Genomic DNA, 18222 nt, shown 5'->3' on the forward strand with positions numbered 1-18222 from the left:
GGGCTTTCTGAATCACAGAAAATGCTGAAAGAGAAGGGACAAACACCAGTGTGAATCAGAACAAAGTAACAATGCATTTTTAGCTGCTTCTTTCACAATGCCACACTCAGCCTAGGCACATCCTGCACAGGCATGCCCTTTGTGGCATCCAGTTCATTATACTCCTGTATGAGTGCTGACAGAGAGGACAGAGCATCTGCAAAAGCACCTTCCTCCATCCCGTCAACGTGCAGATAGTGATGCAGGTGAGCCTGCAATGGAAAAATTGCAACGTTACCATCTCAGGAACTCTACAACATACAGCTACCCCATAAAGCAAATATTGTTAAAGTTATAGGTCACTCACCCATTCTTCCTTGGGAGCTACATGCACTTAAGGGTTGCTGGGGAAGGGGTGAGGCAGTCCTCAGTGGTTAACCCACTTGTAAGTAGCCTTGCTTAAGTACAAGCCCCACCCACACTCATTCAAGGACCCTAACTAATTACAGTGGGGGAACACACACACACACACACACACACACAAAGACATGAAGGTAGGAAGAAGACAGAAGGATGGGGTTCAGCTAGAGGGGAGTAAGAGAAGATAATGGGGAAATATGATCAAGTAGGTCCTATGTATGTAGGAAAAAGCGAGAAAGATTAATTAAAAACCCCACACATACAGAGCATTAAGCTCTAAACTGGGAGCAGGAACTTACGTCAAATAAATATTGTGCCTAAAGATGTGTCCACATGCACAAGAGTGGCATGACTGATCTGGGGGTAACCAACCAATTTCTCATTGGATCTGAGGCTCCCTCCATTGGAGCTGTAACCCAGGCCAAAGCCCACTACTCAGGAGGTCCTAGGATGTAAGGGACAATCTTTTGCCATTGTTCTGCTAAATGGACATGTTGTAAAAGTGTCCATTTGTATTTCTATTCATAGAATAGTGCTGCTCTCAATGTTGGTCACAAAGGCTTTTTTTCCTTCTAGTGGACAGTGCAGAGACTAACTAGTCAAAATGTAGAGAATTGACTATTGAGAATTTAGCTTTAAAGGGGACATCTAGAGAATCCCTCCCCCCAAGCCTTGGCCTCACCGAGGCTCAGGGCACACTGTAGAAGATAGTGTAGAAAGACTGTAAGAGCCAGAATATGGGAAGAGTGATGTGAGCTCAAGTTCTGGACATGGCATGGCCACTGTGCTCATGAACTCACGGTAGCTGTGGTTACCTGCACAAGATCTGCATAAGATCACGCCTGCCAACAGGGTAACATGGATTGGGGAGGGGCTCATGAGGCCCCACCCCTAATGCAGAGCTACTGGGAGTTAATCTTTGCTGGGGAAGGGTGAGTCACTCTTGTTCAGTGATGCAGCCACTGGTAAATTGCCATGCACCAGTGAAACTCCACACTCTGCTCATGCAAGCCACCGCAATAATTCAGTGAGTCACTAGGAAAAGCAATGAAACTGGGGGACTAGTTGGGAAGAAGCGGTACAAAGGGAGTTGAGGGGGACAGTGTGGGAAGAATATAATCAGAATACATTAAACACATTTGTGAAATTGGCGAAGAATTAACAATTTCTCTTAAACACAATTAGTGTACTGCCTAAATCCTTTGAATTCATGGAATTTCTCATTTAGATTTAAAGTAGCACAGGTGAACTTCTCTTTGGTTACAACTTGAATAACAAATATGCTGGACAACTTTAGCCCTGACTTCCAGTACCTCTTGGCCAAAGTAAGCGCAGTTACCTTTTTCTTGTAGAGCCTCATGAACCTTTCTCTCAGTTCCATGAAAGTAGGCTTCACACACGTGTTGTTTGCTAAAGCTAATAATGAGTGGGAGTGGCCCACGGGTGGTACTGAACACAGGCTAGTCTTCCAGCCTTCTTGATTCCAGGAGACAAATTGCAGAGCAGGTTTTAATCTGAGACACAAAAACCCTAAGGTAAGAACTAAGGTACTAAAAATGCCACATTACAGCAGCTCAGTCCACATCAGCAAAACAAGGACACCAGCAGAAGCAAACCTTTCAATATTTCTGCGAAGATCTGAAATCTGTACGTTTCCTCTAACGATGAGGGCACAGGCGAGGTAGAGGCTATGTCTGGGGTCTGCTTGAATGAGTTGGTGATCTTTACTAAAGGCATCTGAAAACATCTGGTCCAACCTACAACAGGAAAGCGCCACTGTTTACACATAGTAAATCTTTCTTCTAAACATAATTATAAAATGAAAACATACAGCAGTATGATGGCAGCCTTTGGATTATCTATAGGAGAGCAGATATAGAAAACCAAAACAAACAAAAAACCCACTAAATCCTTGATGACAGAAAAGGACACCATGACAAGGTAGTGTAGCATCTTAAAAAGTCCTTGTGGATTTTTACTAAAATACTTTAATGAAAATCAGCCACCACAAACTGTCATGATTAAAATTAAAATGTTGGCCGGGCGGTGGTGGCATATGCCTTTAACCCCAGCGCTTGGGAGGCAGAGCCAGGTGGATCTCTGTGAGTTCAAGGCCAGCCTAGGCTACCAAGTGAGTTCCAGGAAAGGCGCAAAGCTACACAGAGAAACCCTGTCTCGAAAAACGGAAAAAAAAAAAGTTGATACAAATATTATTCTTATCAAAACATACCAAGAAGATTACAGAATATTTCACTAACTTTTTATTTTATTTTATTTTATTTAAGTTAGAGGACAAGTCAAACGTTCCTTTTTCATTATGATGTACCTAGAAATACAAGATTAACTTTAAATATAAAAATCCCACTACATAATAGTTTACTACTGTTGGGTGTGGTGGTGCACGCTTTAACCCAGCACTCAGGAGTCAGAGGTAGGTGGATCTCTGAGTTTGAGGCCAGCCTGGTCTACAGAGCAAGTTCCAGGATAGCCAGGGACACAAAGAGAAACCCTGTCTCAAAAAATGGGGGGAAAAAGTTTCCTACCAATTTCCAATTGGTGTGTCCACAATGAAAATGCTCACTCTTCTTAAACTTGGTAAGTACTGATGATCCAGTGAACAATCAGTGATTATGATCAATGCACAACACCCTGCTTCCCTACTGAGATCATTTGTAGGATCCCTGGCAGACAAGAGTCCTAGCTACTGGCTGGCACAACTGGCCATTTGCTAGTTGCTTAAATAAAGTTTACTAACATCACTTGTAATATTCCTGAAGTATAGAACTGTTACCTTACCAAAACTTTAACTATAAAAAATAATTTTTGAGGGCTAGAGAGATGGTCCCATGGTTATTCTGCAGAGGGCCTGAGTTCAATTCCCAGCACCCACATAGAACAACTTACAGTAAGTACACTTTCAGGGGGATCTGTTGCCTCTAGCCTCTGCAGGCACCTGTTCTGACACTCACATACACACCTACAACATACACTTAATTAAAAAAAAAAAAACTTAAAATAACAATGATAAAACCCTTTGGGCTCACAAGATGGCCTAGCAGATTAAGGTGCTTGCTATTAAGCCTGGCAACCTGGGTTCAATTCCTGGGACCCATGGTGGAAAGAACTGAATCCCACAAGGTGTTCCCTGCTCTTCAAACACACCATATCACACACAAAATACAAAATTTAAAATGTAATAGTAACAAAAAGTGTCTTTAATTTCTCCTCTCTCATTTACAATCTCCCCACTTGAGTTTGTAAGAACCTTTTTCTTTCAACAGTGAATGCCAGTGTGAGCTTTTCAAGCTCATCATCGCTGTATAAGCTAAAAGTATCATTTTAAATAAAATAGTTAATTTAATTTTATTTTTTTATGTGTACGTGTTTAACCAGTGTGTGTGTGTGTGTGTGTGTGTGTGTGTGTGTGTGTGTGTGTGTGTACCACCACATGCATGCTTGGTGATCCTGGAGACCAGAAGAAGGCATCAGAACCCCTGGACCTGGGGTTACAGGTACTTGTGAGCCATCATGTGGGTTCTGGGGTTGCCAGGGCTTCATGAATGCTAGGCAGCATTCTGCCAGCTGAGCGACACCCCAGCCAGTTTTTTTGTTTTTTATTTTTGAGACAGTCTCACTATATATTCCAGACTGGCCTGGAATCCATGAACCTCCTTCCTCTGGCCCCCAAGTGCTGGTATTACAGATGTGTACCACTATGCCTAACCTAAAAACATTTTTTTTTTCCCCTTGAGACAGGAGCTCACTATGTAGACCAGGCATGGCCTCAAACATAGAGATCTGCCTGTCCCTGCCTCCTGAGATCTTGGATTAAAGGTAAGTGTTTCCATGTCTGGCCCTCAGGGCATCTTTAAGGTGGTCTGAAAATGATGTGCATTAGCTACCATATAAAAGCCTTCTATGGTGCTAGGCTGTGGTAAGAACACTAAAACATATACTTTCAGCTACTCCACAAACAGTAAGATGAAGAATTTAAGACATTTGCCCAAGATTCTACAGCTAGCAAAAGAATCAGGATTCAAGTCTGCCAGATTCTATTCATTTTCAAAAGTCCAAATATTAGTTACCAGGTTTAGTTTCAGTTTAATACTGACATCTTAAAATAATTTACTTATAAATAAATATTTGCGTAATTAAAAAATGGCTGTCACTAACAACATTTTATATGATTCTTACCAATAAAATATGAATAACCTGAGTTAATACAAACTTTTCACTGAAATTTCACTTCAAGTTCTCAGGAAAATGGAACCCAGTTCTGCCTTACCTTCGAGGGGGAATGTTAACATCTGCCAGTGTGTACAGAGGTGTAAGGCTTGAGACAAGATAATGAAGTTGAGGGAAAGGAACCAAGTTCATGCTGATCTCATTCAAGTCCATATTAAGGGATCCCTCAAATCTCGCAGAGCTAAAAGGTCAACATTAGAACAATGAGAAACATTTTCCTTTAAAAACAGTAATTCAGCAGGTTATTTTCTCAGATTCTTAGTTATAATGATCAGAGCAGAATGGAGCCTTTTTTTCGGAATCACTGAAATTTACTATCATGAATAGTCATGTAAAAGGCTAATTAAAATACAACAATGCCTAGCAAGTCTTATTTCTAGATTTCTAATGTGCAAGCAACATTTATTATACTTGTTTATTATACATGTAAAAGTATCTTCTTAAAACAGTCTTTATACCAAGTTAAACACATATAGGTCAATTACTTATTGTAGAAATTTTGTTAAATTTATTAAGGGTCTCGGTAATACATTCATAGTTATAAAATCATAATCACAATCCTAAATGCTTGAGAAATTTGAGACCCACGTCATGGGAAGGTTTTGGATCTGATGACAAAGGTGTATAGATGAGCTGGTTCACAGCAGTGGCAGCACGTCTACCATGAGACTGCTTATCATGGAACTCCCACCAGTGTTCCAAGTAACATACGTGGAAAAATGCTGGCTTATCACTCCAGCACATGAAAATCCAACACAAAATGAGTATTTGGGCAGTACAAACTGTCCTTGATAGGAACAAAAAACAGACAAAGTTGGGGAGGAGGGGCTAGGAGGTTAATCATGACCAAATTATGTTGTAAGAAATTCTCAAAGAACTAATAAAAAAGTGTCAGACAAATCTGGACAAAAGCAATCAAAGAAGCTCCTACAACTTAGAACAACTGACTAAATGTAACTGCTGAGTCTGTGGCTCAGTGGTTCAGTGCTTGTTTCAACACGTTCAAGGGCTGGATTTGACAGTGTCCCCAAATCAAACAAAGGAATAAAACACCTGAGTGTAAACATCACAAAGGCACAGTGACTTTGCCAGCGTCCTGGGAGGGTTACCTTGTCAGGCTGAGGAGCAGATTGGCCACAATGTTGTTCATTGCATCAAAAGGCTTCGTGTGGCGCTTTTTAACAGCCCCCATATTTGAAGTAACTAGACTCTTAGGCTTCACAGCTGTACCCAACTTTCCAGAATTTACCACAAGATCAATTTTGCTAATGATGTCAAATAAAGACTTGAGAAAAAAAATATTGAGTAAGAAACTATTAGTGAATGACTTAGATGACATTTACTAGGCAAGAAAAGAAAAACAATTCAAACTTATTCTTTTTCTTAGATGGAGAATACTGAACACGAAGGCACACAACACAGGATCAAATGTCTACAGCATATGTCCGTCAAGTCCAGTACCATTTCTTACTTGGTTGTCAATGGGAAGCACACAGTCTGCGTGCTCATTCAGTTCCTTCATGGCCAGCATGCTGTTGTAAGGTGAGGTGATGACATCGTCCTCGCTGGAAGGAAAAACCGCTGTCACAAATCTGTACACTTCTGGGAACTCATCTTCAAGCACCTTTAACAGAAACGTGCCAAGTCCAGAGCCTGTTCCTGAGAATTAAAATTTTAAGAAGAAAACAACACAAATGGTTCAAAGTATAATTATGATGAGCCCAGGATGTTTTAGTTGTAGGCATAATTTTCAACTCAGAGAGCACAGGCAAGGCTGTCAGGATTCAAGTTGAGAATTCCATCTCAGGCTCTGAGCACAAGTCTGGGGTGGCTTTCTCTAACCTTTTTTTAATTTAAGTCATTAGATAACAAATAAACTGAATATGGAAAATTCAACTAAGACAGCATCCAGTATTCCTTATAGTAAGCAACTTAAAAGCCAAACCAAACCTATTTTGACAGCTTTGGTCTCAAGATGCGTATTGTCTCAATGATACAGGAAACTATCAAGTGATTAAGCAACTTCAAACACCCAATAAGATATGTCCACTTTGTTGACAACGTTTCCACACATGTCATCATTGACTTACTTAAAAGCAGAAACTCTGGAGAGCTCATTAATAACTTTGACATTTAAAGTCACATTCATACAAATTCAGAAAAATTTTAAGGACTTAAAGTGGATCCTATAACTTAGTTCTATGAAACTAGTAATGAAGTTGGCAGGAGTGTTTTTAAGTTGAAACAGGAGAAAGCAGCAATGTGTCAAATGTAGTACAGATAAGTGATATTCTGAATCATGTTTTACAACGTGTACATATGCTATGTTATATGATTTATTGTGGTAAAAATGTGGAGCCAACGCTCCCAGGTATGTCCATCAGGTGCAGCAAACATAAACCCACTAATCTAAGACATGAAACCTTTATTCATTTGTTTCTGTAACTCTATTACCCGGTTCTTCACTGGGAACTTTGTATATGATAATGTCATCTTGCAAGCCCCAGAAAGTAGAATCTTAATGTCAGTTTTAGGAAGAAAAGTATGTTAACTTTTTCTTCCAAACTTTGTTACTATTACCATTTTAAAATTACCACATTATCTTGTTTCTGTTTTATGAACAGGAGAGCAAAATATTTCCATTCCAAATTAGACTCATCTGCTTCAAGCTCAGCAATTAAGTACCATGAAATGAATGATTTTTAAGGAACTGACTGAAATCATTTCTTTTACTCTTCAGTTTTCTTATTTGAGGGAGGCATGGGAAGGTTTAAAGGTCATTAATAGAGTATTAACTAGTATACTCATAATGGCGAGCCATGTAAGAATATGTCAGAAAAGCTCAACTCTACTTGGGATAAAGGAACAATCATTTCTCAAAAGTGCATTCCTACTGGAATGTGGCTGAAATATTACGAGAGAATCTAACAGTGAAAGAAAAAATTCAAAATTAAAAAAAAAAAGGATTAATAGCGAGTCTCACAATTTTTTTATGTGTGCACATGCCTTTTTGTGTCTGCTCATGCACTGCATATGTGTGTGAATATGGAGGCCAAACGACAATGTCAGGCACTATTCAAGTGCCATCCACAGTTTTGCTTGAGACAGAGTCTCCCACTTGTAGGGGGTAGCCATCCCAGCCTTGGCCTGTAAGTTCCAAGCCCCATTGAGGCTTTGGTAATGGTCACGCCCACAAGGCGGGGCTGAGGGAGGAAGCTGAAGACCCAGGATTGAGAGGAGAGGTCTCTCTTGGTTTTCTGGGACCCTGGACGCTGGAGGTAGACCGAGCAGAGTTCTCCAGAGAACACTGCTGGACTGCGCCATACCTTTGCCAGACCCTACAACCTACCTATCCCTTCATTTGTAAGTTACCCCACAAAATAAACCTCCCTTTTAACTACATAGAGTGGCCTTAATAATTTCACCAATACCCACTGGCCTGAAGATGGTCGTCCCGCGAGTCCCAGGGGCCCATCGGTCTCTTGCTCCCTAGTTCTGGAATTATAAGCACGTGCCAACACACCCAGCTTTTTTATGTGGGTTCTGAGGCTCAAACTCAGGTCCTTATGTTTGTATTTTATTTTACCCACTAAGCTATCTCAGCCCCAGCTTCACAAACTTTTAAGATGAAAAGCTGAAATGTACAAATGCTGCAGCATACAAATACTGTATCGGCACATCCCACCTACATCAAGGGTCATTTGTACCCTGGGCTAGCCATGAATGCGGCCCAACACAAGCATGAGACATCGTGAGGTTGTTCTGCGTGCATGGTCCTTGAGCAGAAACCCTGTGGTCGGCACGGTGTCTCGAGTGAAGAGGCTGGACAAGCTGGCTAGCTCAGTTCAGCAGGCATCAGGTCTGAAAACAAGACTTGTGCCTGCAGACTGACTCCCCACGGCACGTGACTTGAGGAAGGCCCGGGGCTCACCTCCCCCCATGGAGTGCACGAGGAAGAAGCACTGCAGGCAGTCACAGTGCTCGGCTGACTTCCGGAGCTTCTCCAGCACCTGTTCCCGGTAAAGACTTCCAAACACTCTGTGACCCACAGCCCTGGAAAACAAGACACAGATTACAGAACATCCTTGATTTAACACTTCACGATTTTACTATTTCTGCTCTAAATAAGGATTGAAGGAAAACAGTTTAAATGGTACTAAGAAACCTATTCTTCCATGTAATAAATCCTATTTATTATAGATTATACACCAATAATTCTTAAATACCCTTATAAGCAAGCAATGAGCATTAACTATTGTTTTCTAATTTTAATTTTTCTCCAGATAAATTATAAAAAAATAAGAATTCAGTTATAATTTTAAAAAATTTTTATTTAACCAAACTCTGAACTGCAGTGAATTTACATATTAAAAAGCAGATTGAGGTCAACAGATAACGAAATGAAACATTTCAAACTAATTTGTAAACATGAGCAAACTCCAACTTAGAATTCTCTTAGCTTGGATTTTCTATCAAGCTGTCAACAGCTTTGCCTTCAATTTGTGATTAAAGGTTTTGCAAACAGGATCACTTCCAGGACCTTGACACACTGTCATTCCTTGCTACTATATTTCCTGGATTATACAATCTAGTGTAAAATAGGAAAAACTGGTCACATCACATTAACAGGTGAAATGGCAAATGGTTGAAAATGATAGTGAAGAGTCTAAGTTGTCTTCACTAATCAAATCTTGGAGTATCACTATGATACAACACAAAATAAAAATGATCTCCCTGTAATCATTGCAGCTTGGATGGAAAGGTATCCTGGCAGCTGGAAGTCAAGGAATACCACAAAGCCACATTGCACACAAACCTCACACAAGAGATTTATTGGGAGGGAGAACCCAGGAGGGTGGCTGCCTCTGCAGTTAAAAAGAGCAGCAAACTGAACAGGATAGAGGGCTTATACAGAGCTTCTTGGGAAGGGGGTGGAACTTTCCGGCGTGGAGATTGGTGGGATTTCATGTCCAGAGATCGGGCTTTTTGTTCTGCAAGGTGGGGCAGGGTCCAGCAGTTAGGGCAGTTAGAGTATTCTGTGGGTGGAAGCTGGCAGTTAGAGGTCCTCCAGGAGGGGCTTACATTCCTCATTACATGCAGCTTAGTATAATGCAAACATTACATAACAAGTTCAGTGCAACCAGAGAAAGGCTAGGCGGGTGGTCAGCAATTGGAAAGTTTTGGCTGTCCCTGGTCTCCTGACACATGGAATTCAAATTCATGTTTTTTATAAAACTATACATCTGAACAATGTGAAGAGACTTAACTTTTAAGCAAGAACAACAACAACAAATCAGTGTGAATTCTTTTAACTGTTGGGGGTGTTTTTCCCCATTAAAGAGACTACAGATTTAAGACAGCCTGTGCCAGCTTGGATAGGAGGATCCTGGTTTGACTTAGATCTTTCTGTTAAGTCTACTGACTAGACAAACAGAAGAAATTGAAGAATCAACCATCATAAGACATCATCATCAATTAATTAATTATTAAAAGGTGAGCAGAAAGGCTGATGCTTGTGTGTGGCAACTGCACTTTGCTTTCGTTTTAGCAGAACCTATTAGGATAAGGCAGTGCATACTCAACTTCTTCAAATGGTATTCAGTATGTTCTCACCAATTATTTCCTGAGCCAGAAATATCTGTGATGAGCTGCTTGCTATCAAACACATCTCTCAGGGGTCCTTGGAGAATTTCATTCACTACTCCTTCTTCCATGTCAATCAAAACAGCCTGGAAAGAGAAGCTAAATTTAGCATCTTTTCTCTAGTAATTTATAAATTCAAGAATTCATGAGCTGTAAGCTATATTGTTCTTTTTCACAATTTAAGGCTAATTAAAATTTTTCTTTATGTACTCTACTGTTAGAATTAAAAAGATAATTTTATACAACTCAATAAGATGGAATTAAAAAGTGGATTCTAAACTCTTAATTCTATTCCAAAAGGGGCTATTAAGGGACAAAGGAACCCAATAGTCCTCTCAACTGAAGGATTTCTAACAGGGTCTTTAGAAATCTAGAAGGAAGTCCTGACCAGAAAAAAAATTTCAATAAATTAGGATGTATTAATGCATTTGCTCACTAGGAATGAACGTGGAACAATTATAGCCTAGAAATGTCCAGTTCAAGTGAGTTAACTTCTAAAGCCAAGGCACTGGACAGATGTTAGTGAGGACAAGGCCTTCCTTCAAGTAACACAGTCAAATTGATTAACTCTGACTATACTGACCGGGGAGACACCTACACTGAACAGTCAGAATATAAGAGAAAGAAGGTACAGCAAATGTGAGCAGGAACGGTCTGCCAATAGGACTGTAGGCTCCTCCTCCTGGTTTTCTCCTTTACTTTCCAAAGATTTAATGTGGACCATGCAATGGCCACTCAGCACTGAAAACAAGCTGGAATGTAAATAAGCTTGCATACTGTGCACCTCATGAGCTGCTCAAAATGAAAACAAATTGTTTTGAACTACTGTCCTCTCTTACCCTAGGCAGCAACAACAAACCATTCTAGCTTGGGGTGGACTGAGAAGTCTCAAAACTTTCCAAAGCCAAATTTACACACTCACACACACACAGAGTCACAATCACTAGTTGGTCTGCTGGTGGTCTGATCCACAACATCTTTCTGAATCCCACAGAAACTACTATAGCTCAGCAAATTGATGGGATACACTGAATTGCAACGCCTGAAGCTGCCATCAGTCAACAGAAACAGTCCAATTCTTGTCAACAATAAATCCTAACCACATGTCACAACCAATGCTTCAAACGCTGAATGAAGTGGTCTATTAAATTTTGCCTTATCCACCGTCTGTGTCAACCATCTTCTGCTTCAAGTATCTGGTACCTTTATGCAGGGAAGATGCTCCAAGAGTTTGTCAAACCTCAAAGCATGATTTTACAATAGAGGAAAAACAAACTTACTTCATTGGCAATAATGTGTTGATTCTAATGGTCCCTATGTGTTTGGGCCTAGTTATTTAAAATTCATGGTCTGGAACAGCAATTCCTTTTGCTCCAGCCTAGTCCATGCCATTTTTTAAACACTTTACTGGCCTAACCACACAATGCTGTGCACAGCACCGCCATTTTCATTTCACACATAAGGAAACTGACATCTAGAAAAGTCTGATAATTGGTGTAAGTACTGGTAAATGGTAGAGCTGAGACCCAAACCTAGATTGCCCAGAGGCAGACTCTTAACCACCAAACACTATGCAAGTTTGGTATTTACAGAGTGCTAACTACAATGGAGTTATATTTACACACATATAAATTCTGTGACTTTGTATAATTATGCTTATTTTAAGATTGTACTGGTTGTTCTGTCAACCTGACACAAACACAGACACATACGAGAAGAGGGAATCAGTCATAATTGAGAAATGTCTTCATAGACTGGGAAGGCCTGCTACACTGTGGGTGGTGCCACCTCTGGGCAGGTGGTCCTGGAGAGAAGAAAGCAGGCTGAGCAGGTCAGGAGAAGCAAGCCAGTGAGCAGCTTCTGTGTCTGGGTTCCTACCTTGAGTTCCTGCCCTGACTTTCTTTGATGATGAACCATGATGTGAACACGAAAGTGAAACAAACCCTTTCCTCCCCATATTACTTCTGGTCATGGTGTTTTATCACAGCGCTAGGAACCCAAAGACAAAGATACACAAAGGACATATAACGGCATATGTTCTAAAGACTGTAACTATCTAAAATTTTTTTTCAAAGATGTTGGGCATGGTGACACATGGCTATAATCTCACCATTCAGGAGACTGAGGCAGAGTACTGTAAGTATTTTTTTTTAATTTATTATTTTTACTTTTGTGTCTGAGTGTTTTGTGTATCATGTTCATGCCTAGTTCCTGTGGAAGCCAGAACAGGGCATTGAATCCCCTGTAACAGAGCTGCTATGTAGATCCTTAGTAATAAAATTCTGGATCCTTTGGAAGAGCACAGTGCTTTTAACCTTGAAGCCATCTCTTCAGCCCCATGTAACATTTTCTTTTCTTTTCTTTTTTGTTTTTTTAGGATTTACTATTGCTGGGTGGTAGTAGCACACACCTTTAATCCTAGCACTCAGCAGGCAGAGGCAGGTGGATCTCTGTGAGTTCAAGGCCAGCCAGGGCTACAGAGTGAATTCCAGGGAAGCGAGAGCTGTTATACAAAGATGTTTTCATGATTATGTGTGTGTATGTGTGAGTATATACATGACTGTGGGTGTCCTAGGAGGCCAGGGGTGTTGGAGTCCCCCTGAGGCTGGAGCTGGGGGCAGCTGCTAGACCTAGTGCTGTGCTCTTGTCTTCTGCAAGGACAGCAAGCATTGCTGACGCCGGCCATCTCTCCAGTCCCAACAACTAGGTTTTACAAGCATGCTCCAGTTATTTTTTAACATAAACCAGACTATACATGGGTGTGTATTGATTAATTTTAGGGATTTTCAAGGATATGTTGAGCAATATGCAATTTTTACCTTAAATGCAGACACTGAATGCAACAAGAGAATCTTGACTGAACACACAAATTATATGTAGGATTACAAATTGTATAAGATGATAATAAAAATTATATTGGTCTTGTTCCAAGCCAGACTTGATATGAACATGGAAGTTTACAGCTGAGTAAGCCACACCACCCGATGGCCTTGCTGGCTGGCAAGGGAAACAGTATGTGGCACATTTGCTGTAATTTGGGCCACAGCTGAAGGGAGATCTGACAGAATCATCCCTGTCCTAGTAACTTATGTAGCTCTTCTGAGCTTTCCTTAGACACATCAAGCCCCTGGTTTCTTCTTCCTTTGAGACTTAATTAGATGTTCAGAGTATTTTTGATTCTTTGCTTAGGCATCCCAAGTCTGCAGTCAAAACTGTCCAGGAATACAGAACTCTGTATTCATTTCCAGAGCTACATGACAGTAACCGGAATACAGGATTCACAACATTCTGTGTGCCTGTTAGCCTAAGACACTACAAATAATTAGTAGTCTAGGAGATGTCTCTAAAGTTTGGGATGCCAGCTTTCTGCCCACATCACTCAGCTCTTCTTCCCACTGTATTGGCGAGTAGGTGGAAGGTAAGGAAGGCATCCTGGCAAGGATAAGGGAGCATATTCCGTAGTCTGACTGTCACTGAGAAAGCACTTTCATTTCCTCCTCAGGAACTGGTTGTGTTATGTGTCAGGCATAACTTGGTGCCTGGCTTTTTCCACTGTTCACTGCGTCCATCAACTGTGCTAACTTGCATGCACATGATCTCTCCCTTCAGTTCTGCTTCCCAGGGATATCAGAGATCACAGAAGAGATTCTTCAGGTGCCACCTTGCTGCTCGACGGTCTCTCAGCCTCAAACACCATGTCTGACCACAGCACCTCTGTTCCTTACACACCACTTACACTGCCTTTCTTTTTCTTTGTGTGGTTTTGTTGTTGTTTTGTTTTTTGAGACAGGGTTTATCTTTGTAGCCCTGGCTGTCCTAGAACTCATTCTGTATATCAGGCTGGCCTCGAACTCACAGAGATTGGCTTGCCTCTGCCTCCTGAGTGCTGGGATTAAAGGCGTGCACCACCACCTCCTGGCTAACCTTTCTTTTTCTTATAGTCAAAGACTACTAGCCAACAACCAGCAGGGAAAAACAAACTTGCAGAGAAACAATGAACTCAAAATTGGCCATATTACAAAGAAAGAATCTCAGAATATGTATCTTACTCGTGCTTTTAAAGAAGATATTCTTCCTTTGGAAATGCTGCCGCCATCACCAACCACTCTGAAACACAAAGGGATTGAGAAAGGGTCACGAGATTTTCCAGGGCTGGGAGCACTCACTTGCATTTACACGAGGCAGCACACTGTCCTCCTATCACACTGGTCCAGAGGAATCAAAACTCAAGTGCCCAGCCTGGCAGCAGGCACCCTGACCTGCTGAGCCAGTCTCCGTGGCTGCTCTTGAGGCATTTCCAGTTTTGTGAGATAAGTGAGTATCTTTCTTGTTTAAGCTACTGTTAATTAGGTTTTCTGCTGTAGCCAAACAAATAAACTGATATAAGCATTACACACCACTCAGGCCATTTCTAGAATTTTGGTGAAAATACTACAACCTATGAGTGCTGTGGATATTGCTCTGTGTAAATAAAGTTCTGATTGGCCAGTGGCCAGGCAGGAAGTATAGGCGGGACAAGAGAGAAGAGAATTCTGGGAAGTAGAAGGTTGGGGGGAGACACCGCCAGCCGCCGCCAGGAGAAGCAACATGTAAAGACACTGGTAAGCCACAAGCCATGTGGCAAAGTATAGACTAACAGAAATGGGTTAATTTAAGATAGAAGAAGTAGATGACAAGTAGCCTGCCACGGCCATACAGTTTCTAAACAATGTAAGTTTCTGTGTGCTTTCTTGGTTGGGTCTGAGTGACTGTGGGACTGGCGGGTAAGAGAGATTTGTCCTGACTGGGCCAGGCAGGAAAACTCTAACTACAAATGGCGCCCAACGTGGGGCAATAATTTCCACCTAAAACCTGACAAAAAAGATTCTAAAATGGAGCTAAAAACAGCTTCCTAATTGTCTCTCTCAAGTTAGCGGCAGCCTGCCGGTTTCAGCTACTATGGCGAGTATGAGTAAGCATAGTGTGCGGGTCAATATAGTTCACAAGACAGAGACAAGATGAGGAGCTGAGCAAACAGTTACCACAGGCCAGCAGTAAACGAACCGTAATACCCAGGCCAACTCCGATTTCCGGCCTGTTTTGCTAAACAGAATTTTGTTTAATTCAGCCATCCCCATTCGTTTATGTGCCTCTTATCCCTGAAGGCAGATGAGGACCTGCAACTTACGCTCTGACCAGTGTCCAAGGACTTACCATCTGGTTGTTCGTGCACCCTCTACCATCGGCATATTTCTACCGCGCGGTTAAAAAGGACTGGCAGGCAGGTGCCCACAAAGGAGTGGTAGGAGTTTTCACAAGGAGTTTTGGGTACTAAACCTGGGGACCAGAGGCTGTACTGACAGCACAAAGGGAAGAACGAGCGAGGCACCCATGCCTTTCCCTCCTCTCCACACTCCAGACTGAGGAAATCTGAAAGCTTTCAGAGAATCACATGACAACCTTCTTAAGAAAACTCAATCTTAAGTGTCAACTATGAAATAAATTTATTTATTAACTTGCAAAGAATTTGGGTTCATTATGTTATTTTTCAAATATATATATATATTTGTTTCTCTCCCAATTCTATGCCCTCTGGTCTCCAAAGCTTCCTTCCTGTTTTCATGTGACATATGATCTCTGCCCATCTCTTAGTCCCCTCTCATGGTCTCCTACCTAGTACCATTCAACGTTGCAATAATCAAAGATGAGGCTAAAGAGGGTGTGGAAGTGGAACCAGCAAGGGAAGCATGTGTAAGGAATATTACACAGACAAACTGGAGTACAAGCATCCGAGGGAGGGGAGACTGTGGGCCTCAAATCAGTGAACTGGTCTAAATGACAGCCATCTCCCTATAATGACGGCTCTTCCTGCCACTATGGAATCACCTAATCCGACACCGTGTCTCCAAATAGCCTTGTGATTAGTATGTAGCTTCGGGAGCGTCCTTCCCGAAAATGTGCTGACAATGCAAAAGGCCAATCTGGCCAGAGTTCAGACTGTTCACCACTAACAATGACTTCCCACTTCTGAACCTCCTATTTCTGTGAATTTGACTCATCTGACCATACTGGAGAGCAGTGGGAACAAGTGTGAGCCTAAACACGAGGCTCTGGGATTCACCAACAAAACAGACCACACAGGTTTCCTGGGAAGATAACAGCTCCACCACCTAGCCCACAAATTCAAACTAAATTTCCACCAAATTGGAACAAAGCCCAATATTACTAGAGTTGCCAATGCGAGCCCACCGCAGTTGGTTTTATAAAGCCTTTTGAAAATGAGCAAACTTAACAATTTAACATGAAAGGCCCATGCGAATATCTCAAATGTCAAATTACTCTTTCAGGTAAAAGAATTATAACACATAGATCTCATATGAAACAAAATTACATGGTGTGAGCAGTTTCCACATCTGTCTTCTTTCTTGTCAGCATATTCTAAGACAGTAGCTGTCAACTGTCCTAAGACTGTGACTCTTTAATATAGTTCCTCATGTTGTGGGCCCCCCAACCATAAAATTATTTTCATAGGTACTTCATATCTGTGATTTTGCTACTGTTGTGAATCACAATGTACATATCTGATATGCAGGATATTTGACATTTGACCCCTATGAAAAGGTCACTGTTCTAAGGTCAAGTAATCAGCAAAATAATCTTCCGTACATTGGCCATTACTCGGCACACGCTACATGGTACCCTCAGTGAAAACTTCAGGCTTCTCTGATTGAAAGTTAATTTCAAAATCAATACGGGGGTGGGGAGGAGAGGTCTCTTTAAAGGTTCTTTTTTGTTGTTCCTAACTGAAGCCTGTCAAGGAAGCCTGCTGTTTGGCAGATAAGAAAATGTGACAGGAGAATAGGCTTTCAATCAGAAAGGCAGACAAAAATCACAGCTGGGAACTGCTCCCTAAGGAATCCTTCCACTCTGCTGACAGGACAGGACAGGAATCACAATGCTGAGACCGACTCTCGTCCTCTTACCTGGTATCCACATTCCTGAAGAAGCTGCTTAGTGCATCGTCATAAATTCCTTTCTAGAAACAAAGCAAATCACAGCATTTAAGTTTATTGTCTTCAAAGTCCTTTCAATGTTAGTAATTCTACAAGGATGAAAAGGCTAAGATGCGGCTCGTAGAAAGAGAAACCTAAGTCGGTCCTTCCAATTGCGTGTAAAGAGTGAAATACCTACAGAACTCCTGGCTAAATTTGAGAGAGCGACTAAAAAACGTATGCCACATAGCATTATACAGCTGGTACACCAAGTGAGAATTTCTTGGGATTCTCGATCGTTTGATGTGTTATCTATTTTATATCGCTTTCTACAGCACTTACTGCCTTTCAAAAACAACTTTAAAAAAAAGGAAGGCGGCTGAGAATGAGGGGAACCAAAGACCAAACTCTTTGGCCAGTGCCTTCTGCCTGTCACTTACAGCAACGTTGAGTTTAGAAAGAAATCCTACGCAACTTACGGTACAGACAAAAGACAAAAAACGCTCAGGTGGTCGCGGCACCTCTAGGGAAGCAAAGGCAGAAGGACGGCTGCGAGTTCGAGACCAGCCAGGGCCCCGTATGGAGACTCAAACCCTCCAGGGAACCCTTCCTGCCCTGCTGGCAGGCCCGGGTGCAGGCCGGGGGCTCAGGGCGAGCGGGGTACCTGGTTGACCGCGGCGTGCTCCCTCAGCGCCAGGTCCCAGAAGCAGCAGCCGATCTGGTTTCCGCACTGCCCGACTGCGGCCGGCGGCGGGGAAGACAGAGAAGGACATTAGGAAGGTAACCGGGTGACGGGGCTCGGCGGCGACCCGGGGGACGGGGAGGGGGTAGCTCACCCTGGACGACCACCGACTGGGTCATGCCGCCCCGCGCGCGGGCCCGGGGACACTCCCGCCCGCACTCCCGCCCTCGATTCGAGCCCGAAGACGCGCTACGAGGGGCGGCCGTAAGGCACGTCGCTGCC

General features: G+C 42.1%; 1 protein-coding gene across 1 annotated transcript; it reads right to left on the reverse strand.

Annotated features, from left to right (window-relative positions):
- Window positions 1-55: 55 nt before the first annotated feature.
- Tube1 (tubulin epsilon 1) lies at window positions 56-18192 on the reverse strand. The gene is made up of 12 exons (XM_036169313.1): window positions 18095-18192; window positions 17923-17996; window positions 17250-17302; window positions 14337-14394; window positions 10258-10373; window positions 8576-8697; window positions 6116-6303; window positions 5754-5929; window positions 4685-4825; window positions 2016-2156; window positions 1739-1913; window positions 56-251 (listed from the first exon to the last, which is right to left on the reverse strand). The coding sequence occupies exons 1-12, from the start codon at window positions 18117-18119 to the stop codon at window positions 93-95; spliced, it is 1428 nt and encodes a 475-aa protein (XP_036025206.1). The 5' UTR covers window positions 18120-18192; the 3' UTR covers window positions 56-92.
- Window positions 18193-18222: the final 30 nt, after the last annotated feature.

This window comes from Onychomys torridus, chromosome 19 (assembly GCF_903995425.1).
Source record: "Onychomys torridus chromosome 19, mOncTor1.1, whole genome shotgun sequence".
Taxonomy (NCBI): domain Eukaryota; kingdom Metazoa; phylum Chordata; class Mammalia; order Rodentia; family Cricetidae; genus Onychomys; species Onychomys torridus.

Excerpts from the sequence above, each read along its gene's own strand:
- Tube1 (XM_036169313.1), bottom strand. The coding sequence starts at position 18,119 with ATGACCCAGTCGGTGGTCGTCCAGG. Across the intron at positions 4,826-5,753 it reads CTGCTCCTCAGCCTGACAAG|CTCTGCGAGATTTGAGGGAT; the intron begins GTAACCCTCCCA and ends TTGACCTTTTAG. Across the intron at positions 252-1,738 it reads TGAGGCTCTACAAGAAAAAG|GCTCACCTGCATCACTATCT; the intron begins GTAACTGCGCTT and ends TTTCCATTGCAG.